Source organism: Mobula birostris, chromosome X (genome assembly GCF_030028105.1).
Source record: "Mobula birostris isolate sMobBir1 chromosome X, sMobBir1.hap1, whole genome shotgun sequence".
In the NCBI taxonomy this organism is placed as follows: domain Eukaryota; kingdom Metazoa; phylum Chordata; class Chondrichthyes; order Myliobatiformes; family Myliobatidae; genus Mobula; species Mobula birostris.
In genome coordinates this window covers 55,842,002-55,859,297 of record NC_092402.1, presented here as the reverse complement: position 1 = coordinate 55,859,297, position 17,296 = coordinate 55,842,002, and the positions used below count along the sequence as shown (strand labels likewise).

The following is a 17,296-nucleotide window of genomic DNA, read 5'->3' as shown; positions in this document are numbered from 1 at the left end:
CATATGTAGCTGTTCATTAATGTAACCCAAGAGGCCATTTTGACAGCCAAGGCACCTCACAACAATGAGCTCTGTTCCATTCCTGAGAACAGCCCTTAATAATATAGCAATGAGATTAATACGCACAAGACTCTTATCTGCGGTGGAATTGGACGGAAGGGTTGCTCTTCAAAAGCAGGCAATCTGCCATGACCTTCTCCACAGCACTTATTGGGGATGGAGTCTCTCAAGTGAGATGTACAGTACAGATCACGTTCTCTCCTTTCCTCGTCACTCCCACTACCCCCCCCCATCCCACAACTATGATTTCCCTGCCATCAATCAATTAGTTTGTGGGATCTTTGTGTGGCAGTTCTCTTGTGCAGTCTCTAAGTGGGCTAACTGAGGTGGGATGTAGATGTTTACCGTGTCTGTGAGCTCCTGGGAAAGGCCAAGGGGAGGGGGCAATGGGGCACCCTGTTGGCATGCGTAATTGGAAGCTGGTATTTGCATGCGATGACGTTTCTTCCCTTTATCTACCCATCTCTGAAACCAGGCGTTACGAGTCATGACCAGGATCATGCGGGAATGCTGGTATGCCAACGGAGCAGCCAGGCTGACTGCTCTCCGCATCAAGAAAGCATTGTCACAGCTAAGCATCCAAGAAGATGTGAAAATGTAAGGATGGGGTGTGGGAAGCAGGGAAACATGGCACTGGAATTAAACCAACACCATCCTCCACCTGGCAAAACGGCTGCAGAGCAATGTCTACCTCACAACTTAGAGCCGATCTGCTGAAGTGTTGACTGGAAGCATATCCTGTTTTCTTAAGGGAGAAGGGGGTGAGAATGAGGTGCAAACTAACACTACACTGAGTATTAGAAACTTGTTGTATATCAAATTTAGTACGAAATTGGTGGTATTCAAAATGAGGGACAAGTACTCCCTAGTGCAGGGGGAATGTAGAACTGCTCGTGACTAAAAATTGGCATCTGCATGTTTGATTCTGAGCGAATCCTGCAAATAGTTGGCTTGTTTTGAAATTGCAACTTGCCCTTTTAAGCAGTGGGTGCCCCTGAGTTCTGTTTTTAAATTTTACTTTAGTCATTTTTTAAAAATGAATTTTAAGGTTCATGTAAGAAATGGAGAAGATTACTTCCTCGTTTTTTTTAACTGTGTATATAAAACCAAGTCGAGTTGCCAGGTAGGAGAGAAAGGAGAAGCAGTTATTGAAACTGAGCCTCTTGTGTTGCTTATTTTAATTGGTTTTCAGGTGGTTGTATAATGCAGGTTGACTTTGTACCAAGAACAATCTTTAATCTTTGGTGCAGCAAGGAGGACTGATCTGGCAGTGTTGATGATACATGGAGTCAATGCATCCGGGTTTTTTTTGTTGTTGTTAGATTAACTGGGATTGGCTGTGTGACTGTCCAGGCTGAAGATAAGAATCTGATGGCATTGCGCAAACAGGGCTTCTGGGGTGGAGCAGAGTTGACCTTTTCATATCCTGCTTTTGAAAATTTTTACAAAATTGCAGGATTAGCTCCCTTCACATTCAAAAAAAAAATCTCTGCACTGTCGTCAATGTGGTTCAAAGTAACACTTGGCACCATTAAGTGTAGGTGCTGAGCCATCCCAAAGGTTGCCTGGCCATACTGTGCCAATTTACGAAGGGGATCAGTTTGAAGTCATGGATGGGGTAGAGCTGCTGTCTCAATCTCAATGTAGACCTCTGCTGCTCTCTGCGTGGAGTTCACATGTTCCTGGTGTGTGTGTGTGTGTTTCCCCCACATTGCAAAGGCATGCAGGTCAGCAGGTTGATTGGCCAGTGTAAATTGCCCCTAGTGTGTGGAGGGTGGGGTTTTGCTGGGAATGTTGAGGTGAATAAAATGGGATTGGTGTAAATGGTTGCTTGATGGTCAGCACGGACTCAATGGGCTGAAGGGCCTGCCTCTGTGTTGTATGACTCTGACAGAGCTATTAGCTTGTATGACTAAACTGAAATTAAGCTAATACCTCAGGCAGATAGTCATACAACACAGAAACAGGCCTTTGGCCCACTGAATTCTCGCCAACTATAAAGTACCCATTTACTCAATGTATTAGTACCAAAATGCTTCATAGATGAACAGCAGCTCCTGGGCAGATGTTAGAGACTGAATGATTTAAAGAGAAAGTTGGGACATTTATTTCTCTCTGAGTTTCCCATATCGAGCAGGAGATGCTGTTGAAAGCGTTTCTGTGACACTACTGACGATCTGGCTGTCGGCATAAAGGTTCTTGCACTAAGGAAGCCACCAGTGTGGAGCTGTTGGTGGGTCAGGGCCTAAGCCACAGTCCTCAAATGGTGGGGTGGGTTGCTACTGACTCCCAAGTGGCAAGGTGCTGCTGTATGTCCCCGAGTCCCCACAGTGGAAATAGTCTATTCGTGTTGCACCAGAGGGCATGTGGGGGCATCTCATGGAAACAGGGCAAAATAAAGGGTTTTCTCTCCCCTCTTGCCCACATTGAGCGATGGAAGGTGAAGGTATTGAAGGTTTGCCAATTACTTGTAGATAAGGCCCCTCAGCTTGCTGGGGCCCTGGTTCGAGAGTAAGCACTCCACCACCTAAGCCCTCTTGTGTTCCATCGGCTCTCCAGATATGTGCCCAAGGAGGTAGATCCCCCTTCTCCAGGACTTCTGTGCTTGAGTCTCCAGAAATGAGGTTTAGATCTTGGTTTCTCTTCTCCCCCCTCAGAGCTGCAATCTAGCTTTTTTTATTTGTTGCGTAACTGACCCAACAATTTTTTAAAAATTTGTTTTATGGTTTTAACTGGCTGCTCTTAATATGCAAAATCTGGAGGTGGGGGTGAGATTGCAGGAAAATGCTGGTTAAAATGTGACGTGGCAATTTCGCAACTCCAGCATGTGTGGTGGTGGAGGAGGAGGAGGAGGAAGTGGCAAACAGGTTTTTTTTCTCTCCCCCTCTGCTTGCGACTCCGAGCTTTTTTATTGTCGTCTTATTTGTGCACCCTTTTGGGCTCGCTCCAAATGTGAAGTATGACTGACAAATAAAGTGTGAGGCTTGGCTGTGCTGATAGCTTCAGGCAACTTGCCAGTGACACCCATGGGAGGCAGTCAGTGTAGCACACACTCCTGGCACCAGAGGGTGCTGTTTGATGGACTTGGGGCACTGAGTTGCCTCCGCTTCAAACCCCCTCCCTGAGCTGAATTTTGCTATTTGGAACAAATTGATCTTAATCGTGTTTCTCCTCCTCCCCGTTGTCTCTGCCTTCTGACACATGGTAACCTTAGCAACAGCTTCCCCAGCCCTCTCCTTAACACTTGTTCAAATGCCAGCACTTTGCTCCACGGGGCAGGATAAAGAGACTGAGCCAAGATGATGTCTCCTGCAAAGGTGACAACACAATCTCATTGTTTATTCTTTGTTTCCTCTGGCACTACATTCTTTGACAAACACTGGCTCAAACATGCAACATTTTGATCCACAACACACTGACTGAGCTGCACCTAGTCTTTTTTTTTGCTTTCTTATCTCTATCAATCACTTGGGCTTGAAGAGGCTGTCCATCTCGGAGACACTACAGAATTAAGGCTGTGGTCAGGCGATCTTTTGGTTTTGGTAAGAGGGTATGACTTCTGATCAAATCAGCTTTTGTGTAAATTTGGGTCTTGACTTTAAAATGTGAGGGTTTTGTGTCCATGTCAAGTCCCTCTTGCAACTCTCTCACCAGGGCTTTGTTAGGGGAGGAAGGTCTCCAGTTAAATAAAATTACCTGGCAAACAGCGATGGGTGTAAACATGGTGGGATGTGTTTTAACAATCCGCCCCCCCCCCAAAAAAAAACTGTTATAGCCAATGAAGCAGCGTTGATTACATGCCTCCTCTTTGGTTTACACGCACACACAGCAATTTTGCCACCTCAGTAGCTTTTAAGCTCTTTTGCAGATGGTACAAAGACTCCCTGCTGAACCTGGCCTGGCACTGAATACCTACTTGGAATGAAACGGGATGCCAAAATAGATTGGCATGTACTGCAAGTGGGAATCTCTTTTATTGTACTCGAACTACTGATTTCCTGACCCATCCCCAATCCCTATTTTTAAAAAAAAAATTACCTCACGGTATGCAAATAGAAATTGTTACAATTGTAAATACTTTTGTTTTGATGTGAATCTTGATATTCTCAAGCTTGTATTTTGAATTTGACTTGCTAGGTATGTTTGTAACTAACTGCTGTTGTATAAACAAATGGCTTCATCTCTGGATATTTTTTTGTATGGGGCCTCTGTGCTGTTGTGGCTGGTGACGGTATTTGTAAATCTGTTTCTACACGCTGCTAATACAATTTCAAATGCTGCAGTCTCAAACAAGGATCCACTGTGCAAACAACTGGCTGATTTCTTGTTGGGCATGTTCACTGGTGTCCAGGCTACTGGACACTTGCCTTCGGTCCAGAGTTCCTTAATTTCTATAGGAGAGGCTACGGTCATCCTGAAGTACAGCTACACTCCCAGGAATCAATCCCCACACCCCAAACTCTCCCAGTGAGCCCATTCCCTCTGCCCATACACTCCTGAGGAATTGCTCCCACTACCCCATTCGTTTTCCCCCATGCCCTGTACTACCCTGGGGGGGGGCCATACACTCCCTCCACCATTCTGTACATTGCTAGGGGCTCAGTTCATGCACTCCTAAAGAGTTAATGTGTCTCATCGACTCACTTCTACTCCAGGCTATTCAGTCAATCAAGCTGGCTCTGGATTCCATGGGATTCTGGTTGATCCACTCCTGTCTCATGTCACTCCACCAATCTACACTCCCAGTGATCAATCCCACCATCCCATACATTCCCGGGAGATCATTCCCCTGCCCTGTACCCTCTCAGGAAGCTTGTTTTTCCTCCTGCCTCCCCCCCCCCCCCCACCCACCATGTACCCTTCCAGGGGAGCTTGTTTCCTCCCTGCCCCATACCCTCCTGTATACTCTACCGTGTTGCACATTTGCACTCTGCCTCCACTGCCCACCCACCCCTCTGCACATCTGTGCACCCTCTCCATGTCCTCAAAATCCCTTAACATCCAAAGAACCCTTTAGGCAGTGGATAACTCTTTGGGGTAGAGACTCCATTTGACTCGTTCCTTCCCACTCCCCAAGACATTTCTCTCCAACCCTTTACCTCAACACCTAAACTCGACTCAATCCCAGTGAATGGTTTTCCCAGCCCCTCCCTGTTAGTCAATTTTGCCGTGCTCCTGTTGCCCTTTCCATTCCGGAGGGGATCACTTTCCCCAGCTCTTCCTGCAGACTCTCATCCTGCTGCCATCACTTCCACAAGGGGCCAAGTATTTCAGAAGAAAGCCAGCATCCTCTGCAGCCCCTGAGATGGGGGCTTGATCTTTTGATTGGCTACTCCCATTGCTGAAAAGGGTTCAAGTTCACAGCTGTTTATATTAAAAAAAAACAATCTGAGCAGAAAAAAGTTTAGTGCCAATGTGTTCAGAGTGCCCCCTATTAGCTTGTATGTATGTGTGTGCAGTGTTTACATGGCCTCTTCATTGAATTTTTGAAGTGCTATTCATGGGTGAATCCTGGTAGCCTGCCCAAGCTTTTTATGCTTGCAGGGTTGGGGGAACATATCCTATTAAGACTTAACTCTTGTCCCCATGTAATGTGGGACAGTGAAAGAGAATCCAGGTCTCCTCTTTCACACACTGTCTTCCCTAACCCTCCCCCTCCCCCCCCCCCCCCCCCCCGGCCATGTAGCTTGGTCCACCCGTGTGTCACACCCTTGCCTCAATTGTGGCTGCGATCTGACTTGGAAGGTGTGAGGTTCAATGTGTACTGGGGTAGCCAGTTCTAATTGACCTGGGAGACAAACTAAAGCAGAGGGAGGAGCATTTGGAAAGGTAGTTGCATTTGTATGGAACCTTCCATTACCTCAGTGCAGAAATAGCTGTGAAATGGGATTGCTGTTGTAATGATGTGAAAACAGTGAATTTGCTCTTGGCCGCATACAGTAAGGTGCACAGTCAATGAATTGGCCATGCTGAAGCTTGTGGTGGGTGACAATTGGCCTGAACACTGGGAAGAACAGTCCTACTCTGAAACAGCCCAATGTGATTAACCACAATGTCCACTTGAAAGGGTAGATGGAGTCCGAGTTTAACTTGCTCTTTGTACGGCCTGGTTTAAGGTCCAAGCCTGTGGTGTGCGGCCTAAGCAAGATTCAAACAGTCACAGAATGGTTAAACTCACTCAATTCTACTTACAGGTACCCCTGTTTGACACATGACAGTGGTAAGCAAGACCACCATCTTGCTCTTTACTAGTTGCTGGTAATCTGGTTTGATAGCAGCAACGTGGTCGTCAATGTACCCAACTCAACTAAGGTTTTGGCCCATCCCACTGTGTCTCAGAACTAACTGGTGTATTTTGATTCATGTATTACAATCTTCACAGTTTATGATCAGACTTGCAAAGTGTGTACATATTGGGAGAAATAAAGATGAAATTTTTTGTTTGTTTTTTTTTATTGTTGTTGTTGAGCCATTTATTGTAAAATCATCACCGAATCATTCTGCGCTGCTTAGGATACAAGAACATAAGGAAATGAAGCCCTTGTGCTTGCTCTCCTAGCCAGTAATGTCACTGTTGGTCTTTTACCTCAACACTAATTTCACTTCTCCCTGACACTTAACTGCCCTCTTTCACCACTCTGTGCTGAAGAAATGCTCTCTTGAGACTGACTCATTGGTTGAGATACTGCCAGCCAGGGGAAACATTGTCCCTGCATTTACCCTATCAGAAATTGTACAAGAATGAGAGGAGATCTCAGCCTGGGCCTGTGCTCCCTAAAGTTTCCTCACAAACAGCCTGCCTTTGCAGGAATCAATTTGTTGAGCCTTTGTTGCACCCCATTGGTAGACCAGCCAAAATGTCTCACCAGGACCTGATTATAAATAGCACAAGATGTCTGCTCTTGCTATAAAGTGTTACTGCACAGAAACCAGCCCTTTGGCCCAACTCATCCACACCAACAAAGTTGTCTAGCTAGGCTTGTCCCATAAGCCAGTGAGCCCGACTTTAGTGGTTAGCAAGATGTCAGAGATAATGTTTCGGAGTACATGATAAAAAGGGCAAAGTCAGCATGGTTTCCTCAAGGAATTCTCCGAGGAAGAAGTTGACAGGATAGAGAAAGGAGAGTCAGTGAATGTTGCGTACTTGAATTTTTTTCAGAAGGTCTTTGACAAGCTGCCACATAGGAGGCTGCTTCACAAGATGAGAGCCCACATTATTACAGGAAAGATGTGAGCTTGGTCAGAAGATTGCCATCTGCCAGTCAGCCAAAGCATGGGTATAAAGGGAGCCTTTTCTGATTGGCTGCCGGTAACCAGTGGTGTTCTACAGGGTCTGCTACTTTTCACATTGTATGTTATTGATCTGGATGAAGCAATTGATGGCCTTGTGGTTGTGTTTGTGGGTGATACAAAGATAGGTGAAGGGGCAGGTAATGTTGAGTAAACAGGGTGTCTGCAGAAGAACTTGGAGAGGGTGGGGAGAATGGGCAAAGAAGTGGCAGATGGAATATAGTGCAGGGAAGTGTATGGTCTTGCAGTTTGGTAGAAGGAATAAAGGCATAAACTATTTTCTAAATTCAAAAATCTGAGGTGCAAAGGGACTTGGGAGTCTTCGTGCACGATGCCCTGAAGGTTAACTTGCAGGTTGAGTCAGTGGTAAGGAAGGCAAATGCAATGTTAGCGTTCATTTTGAGATGACTAGAATATAAGAGCAAGGATATGCTGGAGTTTAGAAGGATTGCCGGGGTGGGGGATGCGCGTGTAATCTCATTGAAACCTACAGAATATTGAAAGGCCTGTGTCGAGTGGGCTAGGAGAGGATTTTTCCTATAGTGGGAGAATCTGGGACCAGAGGGTGCAATCTCAGATTAGAAGGATGTCCTCTTAGAACAGAGATTAGGTAGAATTTCTTTAGCCAGAGGTTGGTGAATCTGTGGAATTCATTGCCACATATAGCTGTGGAGGCCAACTTGTTGGGTATATTTAAAGTGGATATTGATAGATTCTTGATTTTTTTTATGTTTTAATAGGGTTCAGAGGGAAAAATAAATCAGCCGTGATTAAATGGCACAGGAAACTCAATGGGCCAATGGCCTAATCCTGCTATGTTTTTTGAATATAATTGAAATTGCCTTTACTTCCTCTAGCAGCTCATTCCATATACCCACCACCTTCTGTGGAAAAAGTTCCCTTTAAAATCTTTCCCTTGTCTCCTTAAGTCAGTGCCCTCTAGTTTTAGTCTCCCCTACCCTGCAAAAAGGGCTGTGACTGTCAGGTAATGCCCACCCCACCACTGAGCACATCAAAGTGAAATGCAGTTGCAAGAAAGCAGCATCTATCATCGAGGAACTCCACTACCCAGGACATGCTATCATCAAAAAGAAGGTACAGGAGCCACAGGACCAGGTTCAGGAACAGTTATTAGCCCGCAACCATCAGGCTCTTGAACCAGTGGGGATAACTTCACTCAGCCCATCATTAAACTGTTCCCACAACCTATGGACTCGCGTTCAAGGACTCTTCACCTCATGTTCTCGATATTTATTGCTTATTTATTTATTACTATTACTTCTTGTGTTTGTGTCTTGCACACTGGTTAAACGCCCACAATGGTGCAGTCTTTCATTAGTTTTATTATGGATTTATTGAGTACGCCCTCCAGAAAATAAGTCTCAGGGTTGTCTATGGTGACATACATGTACTTTAATAATAAATTTACTTTGAACTTTAAATCTGTTTTGTACTCTTTCTAGTTTAATGAGTGACCAGAACTGTGCAAACTACTCCATATGTGGCCCTAGCAACATTTCGTACAGCTGTAACATGATGTCTTCATTCCTGTACTTTACATCCAGACCAATGAAGGCAAGCACGTCTGTCACCTTTTTCACCACCCTGTCTACCTGTGTTATTGCTTTCAATGGGTTATGTACTTGAAATGCTGGATCTCTGTTCTACAACACTTTTACTTTGCAAGTACTGGTTTGTCTTACTAAAATGCAACACATCAGATTTATCTGAGTTAAGTTCCATCTGCCACTCCATGATCTATTGACCCAATTGATCTAGATTGTGTTGTAAACTTAGTTAACCTTCTTCACTGTCCAACACACCATCAGTTTTCATCTGATCCACAAACTGGGGAAATAACAGGTAGGGTAGACAAAGGAGAGTCAGTGGATGTTGTTTACTTGGATTTTCAGAAAGACCTCTGACAAGGTGCTGCATATGAGGCTGCTAAACAAGATAAGAGCCCATGGTGTTACTGGTGTTTCTAGCATGGATAGAGCATTGTCTGACTGGCTGAAGGCAAAGAGTGGGAATGAAGGGAGACTTTTCTTGTTGGCTGCCAGTGACTAGTGGTGTTCCACAGGGGTCAATGTTGGGACCGCTTCTTTTCACATTATATGTCAATGATTTGGATGATGAAATTGATGGCTTTGTGGCCAAGTTTGCTGACAGTACAAAGATAGGTGGAGGGGCAGAAAGCGTTTAGGAAGCGGGTAGCCTGCAGAAGGATTTAAGAGAGAGTAGCAGAATGGGTAAAAAGCAGCAAGTAGAATATAATGCAGGGAAGTGTATGGTCATGCACTTTAGTAAAAGGAGTAAAAACATCGTCTATTTTCTAAATGAGAGATTTCAGAAATCAAAAGTGCAAAGGATTTGGGAGTCTTGTGCAGGATTCCCTAAAGGTTAACTTGTAGGTTGAGTTGGTGGTAAAGAAGGCAAATGCAATATTAGCATTCTTTTTGGGAGGACTAGAATATAAAAGCAAAGATTTAATGCTGAGCTCTATAAGGCACTGGTTGAGCCCTCACTTGGAGTATTGTGAGCAGTTTTGGGCCCCCTAGCTAAGAATGAGGCCCTTTGTTAAGAAGAGTTAACCAATTTCACGACACATGCTGGTGATAATAAACCTGATTCTGAATTCTGGACATTGGAGAGGGTCCAGAGGAGATTTATGAGGTCTATAGTGGAATAGGACCAGAGGGCCTCAGAATATAAGGACAACCCTTATAAAGAGGAATTTCCTTAGCCAGAGGATGATGAATCTGTGGAATTCATTGCTGTGGAGGCCATGCCATTGGGTTTATTTAAGTAAGGGCATCAAAGGTTACAAGGAGGATGGGGTTGAGAGGGATAATAAATCAGCCATGATAGAATGGCCTAATTCTGCTCCTATGATAACTTACTAATCATGTCTGCTACATCCTCATCCAAATCATTAATATGTGAGAAAGCCTCCTGTAGTAGATATAGTTTGTCATCTTGTCTGCTTGCTGAACCTGTGTAAAGGCCACCCAATACCTAGGAACTTCTAAACTGCCACCGTTTTTAAAAATATCTTCACTTTCTTTTAGCCAATTGGAGCTTATTTTCCACTTTTTAAATGAAATTGGGAATTTTTTTTGTTCCACCTAATTTGCTGATTTCCTCCTGAGTGCCTTCTGAACCCTTCTTCCAGCCCAGGCTGCCAAAGTCAGATTTGCTGAAGGCCTTTAATCTCATTACTACAAGACAGTGTCCTGAGCCCCAACCATCTTCAGCTGCTTCATCAGTGACCTTCCTACGGACAGAAGCGAGATGTTTACTGGTGACTGTGGAGTTGTGTCCTCTTTGATGTGATGCCATTCAGACAAGGGCTCATGGGCAGTGGCTGTTGGTTTGAAATGATATCACCATCATAGAGTCTCTCACCATTCACAACCTGAGCTAGGGCTGGACTGGCAGTCACACAAATGCAGTGGCTACAGTGCAATCACTCAAGTCGTGTATGATGTTTGCTTCAGGAAGCTGTAGAGGCCAATCTGAGATCCACATATTGTGAGGGGCTTCCTGACCTCCCAATCTCGCCTCCTTCGCCACTTGCTAATCCCCACAGGACTTAGTCCAGGATGTTAGAGTGGATTGCTTTAATGGAAATTGCCTGTGTGTGACTTTGTTTAACATACAGAGACCATAAGACAGAGCAGAATTAAGCCGTTCAGCCCATCGAGTCTGCTCCGCCATTCCATCATGGCTGATCCCAGATCCCACTCAACCTCATACACCTGCCTTTCTGCCATATCCTCTGATGCCCTGACCGATCAGGAAACAATCAACTTCTGCCTTAAGTATACCCACGGACTTGGCCTCCTCCACAGGTTCTGGAATAGATATTACCCTATACAGAGTATATTACCCTATATCCATCTGGCTCCTGAACCAGCACAGATAACTTCACTCACCTCAATTCTGAACTGACTGGACAACCTACAGTCTAGACTCAATTTCAAGAACTTTACAACTCATGTTCTCAGTATTATTTTCCCAGAAAACAGAAGCAGAACCACACACACGTGCACTCAGTTGAGAGAAACAAGGCAGGTTGTCTGTGCTAAACCCAATGTAAGCAGTTCTTTACCAAGAACCTGTCGAGACAAAGATATTGCTTGCATTTTAGTGTGTTTTACAACTATTTATGTATGCATCCTTTGTTTCTGAATAGAGGTGGCAGTGGGTGTGTTGGGAATCCTTACTCTGGCTAACCTGGGTTGAGAACCAAACAAACTGTCCTGACCTATCAATGAGTGAGTTCTACGTGGGCAAGGAAAAGCAACGTTGCTGATTTGTTACTCAGACATGTTCCTACCCATCCCTTCTGTTCCCCCCTTCTTTCCTCCGGCACTGACTGGAGCTAGGGCTCAAAACAGTTGTCTGTAAATTAGTTTCCCAAAGGAGAATCTGTCCAATTCATGTGGAGGCAGACAGACTTGACCAAGTGAGACACACGTTTCTGCAAGTTCATTGCCTCCCAGCACCAAACAGCAATGAGACAGGCAGAGAATGGGAGGGATATAGACCACGTGCAGGCAGAGGGATTGGTTTAGTTAGGTGTCAGAGAGTCATGGAGTACTACAGCACAGAAACAGGCCCTTCGGACCCTCTAGTCTGTCCCAAACTGTTATTTTGCCTGGTCCCATTGACCTGCACCTGGACCACGGCCCTCCATACTCATCCCATCATGTACTTATCCAAACGTCATTGGTGTAACTTGTTCAATGCAACACTATGGGCTGAAGGGCCTGTTTCTGTGCTATACACTCCCATGTTCTGTGAAATCTGAAGCAGAAAATCCTCTCGCCTCATCCACTTTTCTTTAACAGCCATGGGCCATCAGAGATTAGTCCCGAAAAGAACATAGAACATTACATCACGTACAGGCCCTTCAGCCCACGATGTTGTGCTAACCTTTTGACCTACTCCAAGATCAATCTAACCCTTCCCTCTGACATAGCCCTCCATTTTCTATCATCCATGTGCTTATCTAAAAGTTTCATAAATGTCTCTTCCCACCCCGGTCATTCCTTCTTCTCCCCTCTCCCATTGGGAAGAGATGAAAGCTTGACAATGAACACCACTGGGCTCATGGACAGCTTTTATCCCACTGTTGTACAACTCTTGAACAGACCTCTCAAATGTGAATGATGAAATCTTGATCTCACAATCTACCTCGTTATGGCCCTTGTACTTTATTCGTTAACCAGCACTGCTCTTTCTCTATAACCGTAACACTATATTTTGCACCTGTTTTCCTTTTACCATCTCGACGTACTTGTGTACAGAATGACTTGTCTGGAAGACACGTAAGCTACTGGGTTTCACTGGATCTCAGTTCAAGTGACAAGAATAGACCAATGCCAACACCAGAATCTCTGAATGGATAAGACTGGGTGGTGTTATGTGGCCGGGAAGGGGTAGTTACGTGCATACTACTGAAGGTGCATAAGATGATGAGAGGCATTGATCGTGTGGATAGTCAGAGGCTTTTTCCCAGGGCTGAAATGGCTAGCACGAGGGGGCACAGTTTTAAGGTGCTTGGAAGTAGGTACAGAGGGGATGTCAGGGGTAAGTTTTTTTACACAGAGGGTGGTGAGTGCATGGAATGGGCTGCTGGTGATGGTGGTGGAGGTGGATACAATAGGGTCTTTTAAGAGATTCCTGGACAGGTACATGGAGCTTAGAAAAATAGAGAGTAACCCTAGGTAATTTCTCAGATAAGGACATGTTCGGCACAGCTTTGTGGGCCAAAGGGCCTGTATTGTGCTGTGGGTTTTCTATGTTTCTGTCCTAGTTAAGAGCTTGCTCCCTTGCATGTGTGATGTGTTGCGACTGGAGAGACTGCGGTACGGATGGCAGGGAAGATGGGGATGGTGAAATCTGTGCAGAAGTATCACTGTGATGAGTGGGGAAAGGAGGGGCAATTAAAGACAATGGGGGGGTGGTGTGGTGAAAGATTATTCGGTTCTGGAAAAGTGGAGCAGGAAAGAGGAAGGGAATTCAGGATACATGGGAATCTAAACCACCTGGGAGAGATTTAACAAAGAAGAGAACAGGATAAACTGATCGGGAGGGTAAACTCACTAAAGATGAGGTTCTGCTCAGTGTAGAGGCTGTGGAAAGACAGGAGAGCTGGTATCTCATGGGTGAGTGTTAATGCTTCCCATGGATATAGTTGGGGGAATCGAGAAGTCCTGACGGATTTGGCGCCAACAGCTATTGCTACTTTATTTCACAAGGGTGAAGGGTGAAACAGACCAAAATGCACAGTGTAAACACAATAGATTCTGCAGGCGCTGGAAATCCGGAGTAACACAAACAAAATTCTGGAGGAACTCAGCAGGTCAGGCAGCATCTATGGAAAGGTATAAAGAATTGACAATTCCACGTTAAGGGTCTCGGCTTGAAATGTCAACTGTTTATTCCTCTCCATAGATGCTGCCTGACATGCTGAGTTCCTCCAGCATTTTGTGTGTGTCACTAAAATGCACAGTTTTACTTCATACTTCACTCAGTCTGGGTACTAGGAAGCAAACATATGGTTGAAGTTTGACAGCTTTTCTTTGCCTGTTCAGCTTGAGTCACTGTGGAGAGTGTGAAATGAACAATTGTGACTGATGATTTCATCAGGAATTACTGGCTGCTCTGGAGAGATTTTGATGGCATGCAAAGGTTTATGAATAAATTAAGTCAAATCAAGTTTATTGTCATCTAACTATATACATGCATACTGTCAAACGAGACAATGTTTCTCCAGATCAGGATGTAAAGCACTGTAGTTCACATAACACACAATAACTTATGAAAGCAATAAATGAATTATGCATATATAAACAAAGTAAAGTGCATACATTAAATATTGTAGGGTACAATATAAACTATCCTGTGACACTACGAATGCAATGCAGCAGGGAGTTCAGAAGCCTAATGACCTGAGGGAAGAGGCTGTTTCCCATCCTGACCGTTCTTGTCTTTATGCATCGGAGTCTCCTGCCTGATGGTAGAAAGTCAAAGAGGATGCTGGATGGATGGGTGGGATCCTTGATAATACTAAGGGCCCTGTATGCGTAGTGCTCTTGATAAATGTCCCTGATGGATGGTAGGGAGACCCCTGTGATTCTCTTGGCTGTTCTCACAGTCCTCTGTAGGGACTTTCAGTCCGATGCTCTGCTGCTCCCAGACCAGAAGGAGATGCAACTTGTCAGGGTGCTCTCAATGGTGCTCCTGTAAAATTCAGTTAAGACTTTGGGGGAGGTGGGGACTCACTTGCTTCAATCTCCTCAGGAAATGGAGGCACTGCTATGCCTTCTTGTTCCGGGAAGTGCTATTAAGGGACCAAGTGAGGTAATCTGTGATGTGAACTCCCAGGAACTTAGTGCACTTAACTCTCTCTATGGAGGAGCCATGTACACACAGAGGAGGATGGCTCCTCTGCACCTTCCTAAAGTCCACAATCATTTCCTTGGTCTTCCCCGCGTTCAGGCTTAGGTTGCTGTTCTCACACCGGTCCACCAGTCACTCCACTTCCTCTCTGTACTCTGACTCACCATCATTGTTGATGAGGCCGACCACTCTTGCGTCATCTACCAACCTGATGACACAGTTTGAGCTGGATCCTGCGACACAGTCATGTGTCAGCAGTGTGAAAAGCAGTGGGCTAAGCACACAGCCGGGGGGGGTGGATGCAGTGTTCGGTGTAATGGGACAAGGGACATTGCTGCCCACACAGACTGATTGTGGCCTTTCTGTTAAGAAGTCCAGTATCCAATTGCAGAGGGAAGTGTTGAGACCCAGCAAGGATAGTTTCCCCACCAGTTTCTGGGGTATGATGGTGTTGAATGTCGAACTGAAGTCTATAAATAGCAGTCTGGCATATGAGACCCCATTTTCCAGGTGGGACAGGACAGAGCGGAGGGCAGAGGTTATTGCATTGTCAATGAATCGATTTAAGCAATCAGTGAACTGGAAAGCGTCCAATATAGCCATGAGAAAGGCTTTAATGTGCTCCATGACCAGCTGCTCAAAGCATGTCATAATGGTTGATGCTAAAGCCACCGGACAATAGTCATTTAGGCAGGTTACTGTCACCTTCTTTGGCATTGGAATGATGGTTGCCACCTTGAAAACTGAGAAGACAATGGACTGTTCCAGAGAGATGCTGAATATATTCGTCAGCACCTCAGTTAGCTGGGCTGCACAGTCTTTCAGAACCCGATCTGGTATGTTATCGGGCCTTGGAGCTCTGTGTGGGTTGACTCTGGCCAGGGTCTTCCTCACCTCAGCTTCAGCAGACAGAGCTTAGCCATAAAATCACAAATGCCATCGTCTGAAATCTGATGGGGATAAACTACCACCCACATTGCCATAGGAGATGCTTACCATTCCTTATTGATCTGTGTATCAGAAGAGGAATTAAGTTCAAGTTCCCAACAAAAAACATTGCAGTAAAAAGCTTTTGGTCCAAGAACTTGCCTCTTTCAAAAAGTTAATATAGCTTGGAACATGGAGGATGTGCTTAGTTCAAGGCCTAGTGTTCAGGCTCCTGTCATTGGCAAATCCAGGGTCAATACCAAGTTCAAAGGCCAAAGGTCAATTGGAAGTCCTGAAGTCAAAAGCTGATTGCTGAAGCCCTGAGCCCACTGTGAGTCTGCTGGGGAAGATGAAGCCCAGTATCTGTGTATCTGTGAGTCCACTGGAGGCTGGAGTCCAGAGATGGCCTGTCCTGGGGTTGGAGGACTGTGTGCGTGTGTGGGTGGTAGGAATGGGGCTTGTTTGCTGCTGTTGCTTTGTTATTTGTTGTGTCGAGCATTGTGGGCATGCGCAGCCCTAGGTGTGTTGGTTGTTAACACAAACAGATTTCACTGTATGTGATTTAAAATATGAATCTGAATCCCCACTCACTCCAACAGCACAGTCATGAGTTTATAGAATGCATACTGTAGAATGGGCGCTGCTATATTTTCCAACATGAGAATATGATGCTGAAAGGTTTTCCTTCATATATTTGATATGGGTCTCATTTATTGCCCATCTATAATTGCCCTTTAGAAGGTGAGGGTGAATCAGCATCTTGAACCATTGTGGTCCTTCTGGTGAAGGTGTTCTCACAGAGCTGTTGGGGAGGGAATTCCAGGACTTAGACCCAGTGAGGATAAAGGAATGGTGATATATTTCCAAGTCATGCTGGTGTGAGGCAGTTGCCGCCCTTGTCTTTTTAAAGGAAGGTTTCAGATTTGGGAGGTGCTGCTGCAGCAGTCGTCTGGGTGACGGTGGTGCATTTTGCAGGTGGACGGCGTGCCGATTGAGTAGATGAAGTTGAGCTGCTCGGGAGTCATCGGAGCTGCACTCACCCAGGCCAGTGAGGAGTGTTCCAGCACACTCCTGATTTGTGCCTTGCAGATGGTGGAAAGGTCTTGGGATTTCAGGAGGGTGAGTCACTGAAGGGTCCCCAGTCATCTTGCACTCCACGCCACCGGACCCTGAACCGATCTGTCAGATACCATGTGCTGGCTGGCCATGCATCAGCCTCCCTGAGCGCAGAGGGACTTAGGAGTCCTCATGCAAGACTCCCATAAGGTTCATTTACAGGTTGAATCTGTGGTAAAGAAGCCAAATGCAACATTGGCATTTATTTCAAGGGGAATAGAATATAAAAAGAAGGAGATAATGCTGAGGCATTACAAGAAACTAGTCAGGCTGCACTTGGAGTATTGTCAACAGTTTTGTGTCTCATATCTCAGAAAGGATGCATTGCCATTGGAGAGAGTCAGAGAAGTTCATGAGGATGTTAACATGAGGATTGTTTGGCAGCCTTGGGCCTGAACTCACTGGAATTTAGAATAATGCGTAGGGATCTCATTGAAACCTACTGAATGTTGAAAGGACTAGATAGGGTGGAAATGGAGGAAATGTTTCC

The 17,296-nt window shown here is 45.2% G+C and overlaps 1 protein-coding gene across 3 annotated transcripts in view; it reads left to right on the top strand.

The window, feature by feature from the left end:
* LOC140191746 (activin receptor type-1B-like) overlaps nucleotides 1–13,705 on the top strand; it is a 77,443-nt gene extending 63,738 nt beyond the window's left edge. For 2 of the 3 annotated variants that reach the window (XM_072249449.1, XM_072249447.1), the window contains 2 exons: nucleotides 536–657; nucleotides 8,814–13,705. In XM_072249449.1, coding sequence (XP_072105550.1) covers nucleotides 536–657; nucleotides 8,814–8,997 — 306 coding nt within the window. In that variant the 3' untranslated portion in view covers nucleotides 8,998–13,705. Of the gene's footprint in view, nucleotides 1–535; nucleotides 6,516–8,813 lie in introns of those variants that run through there. The other variant, XM_072249448.1, reaches the window with a different exon arrangement.
* Nucleotides 13,706–17,296: the final 3,591 nt, after the last annotated feature.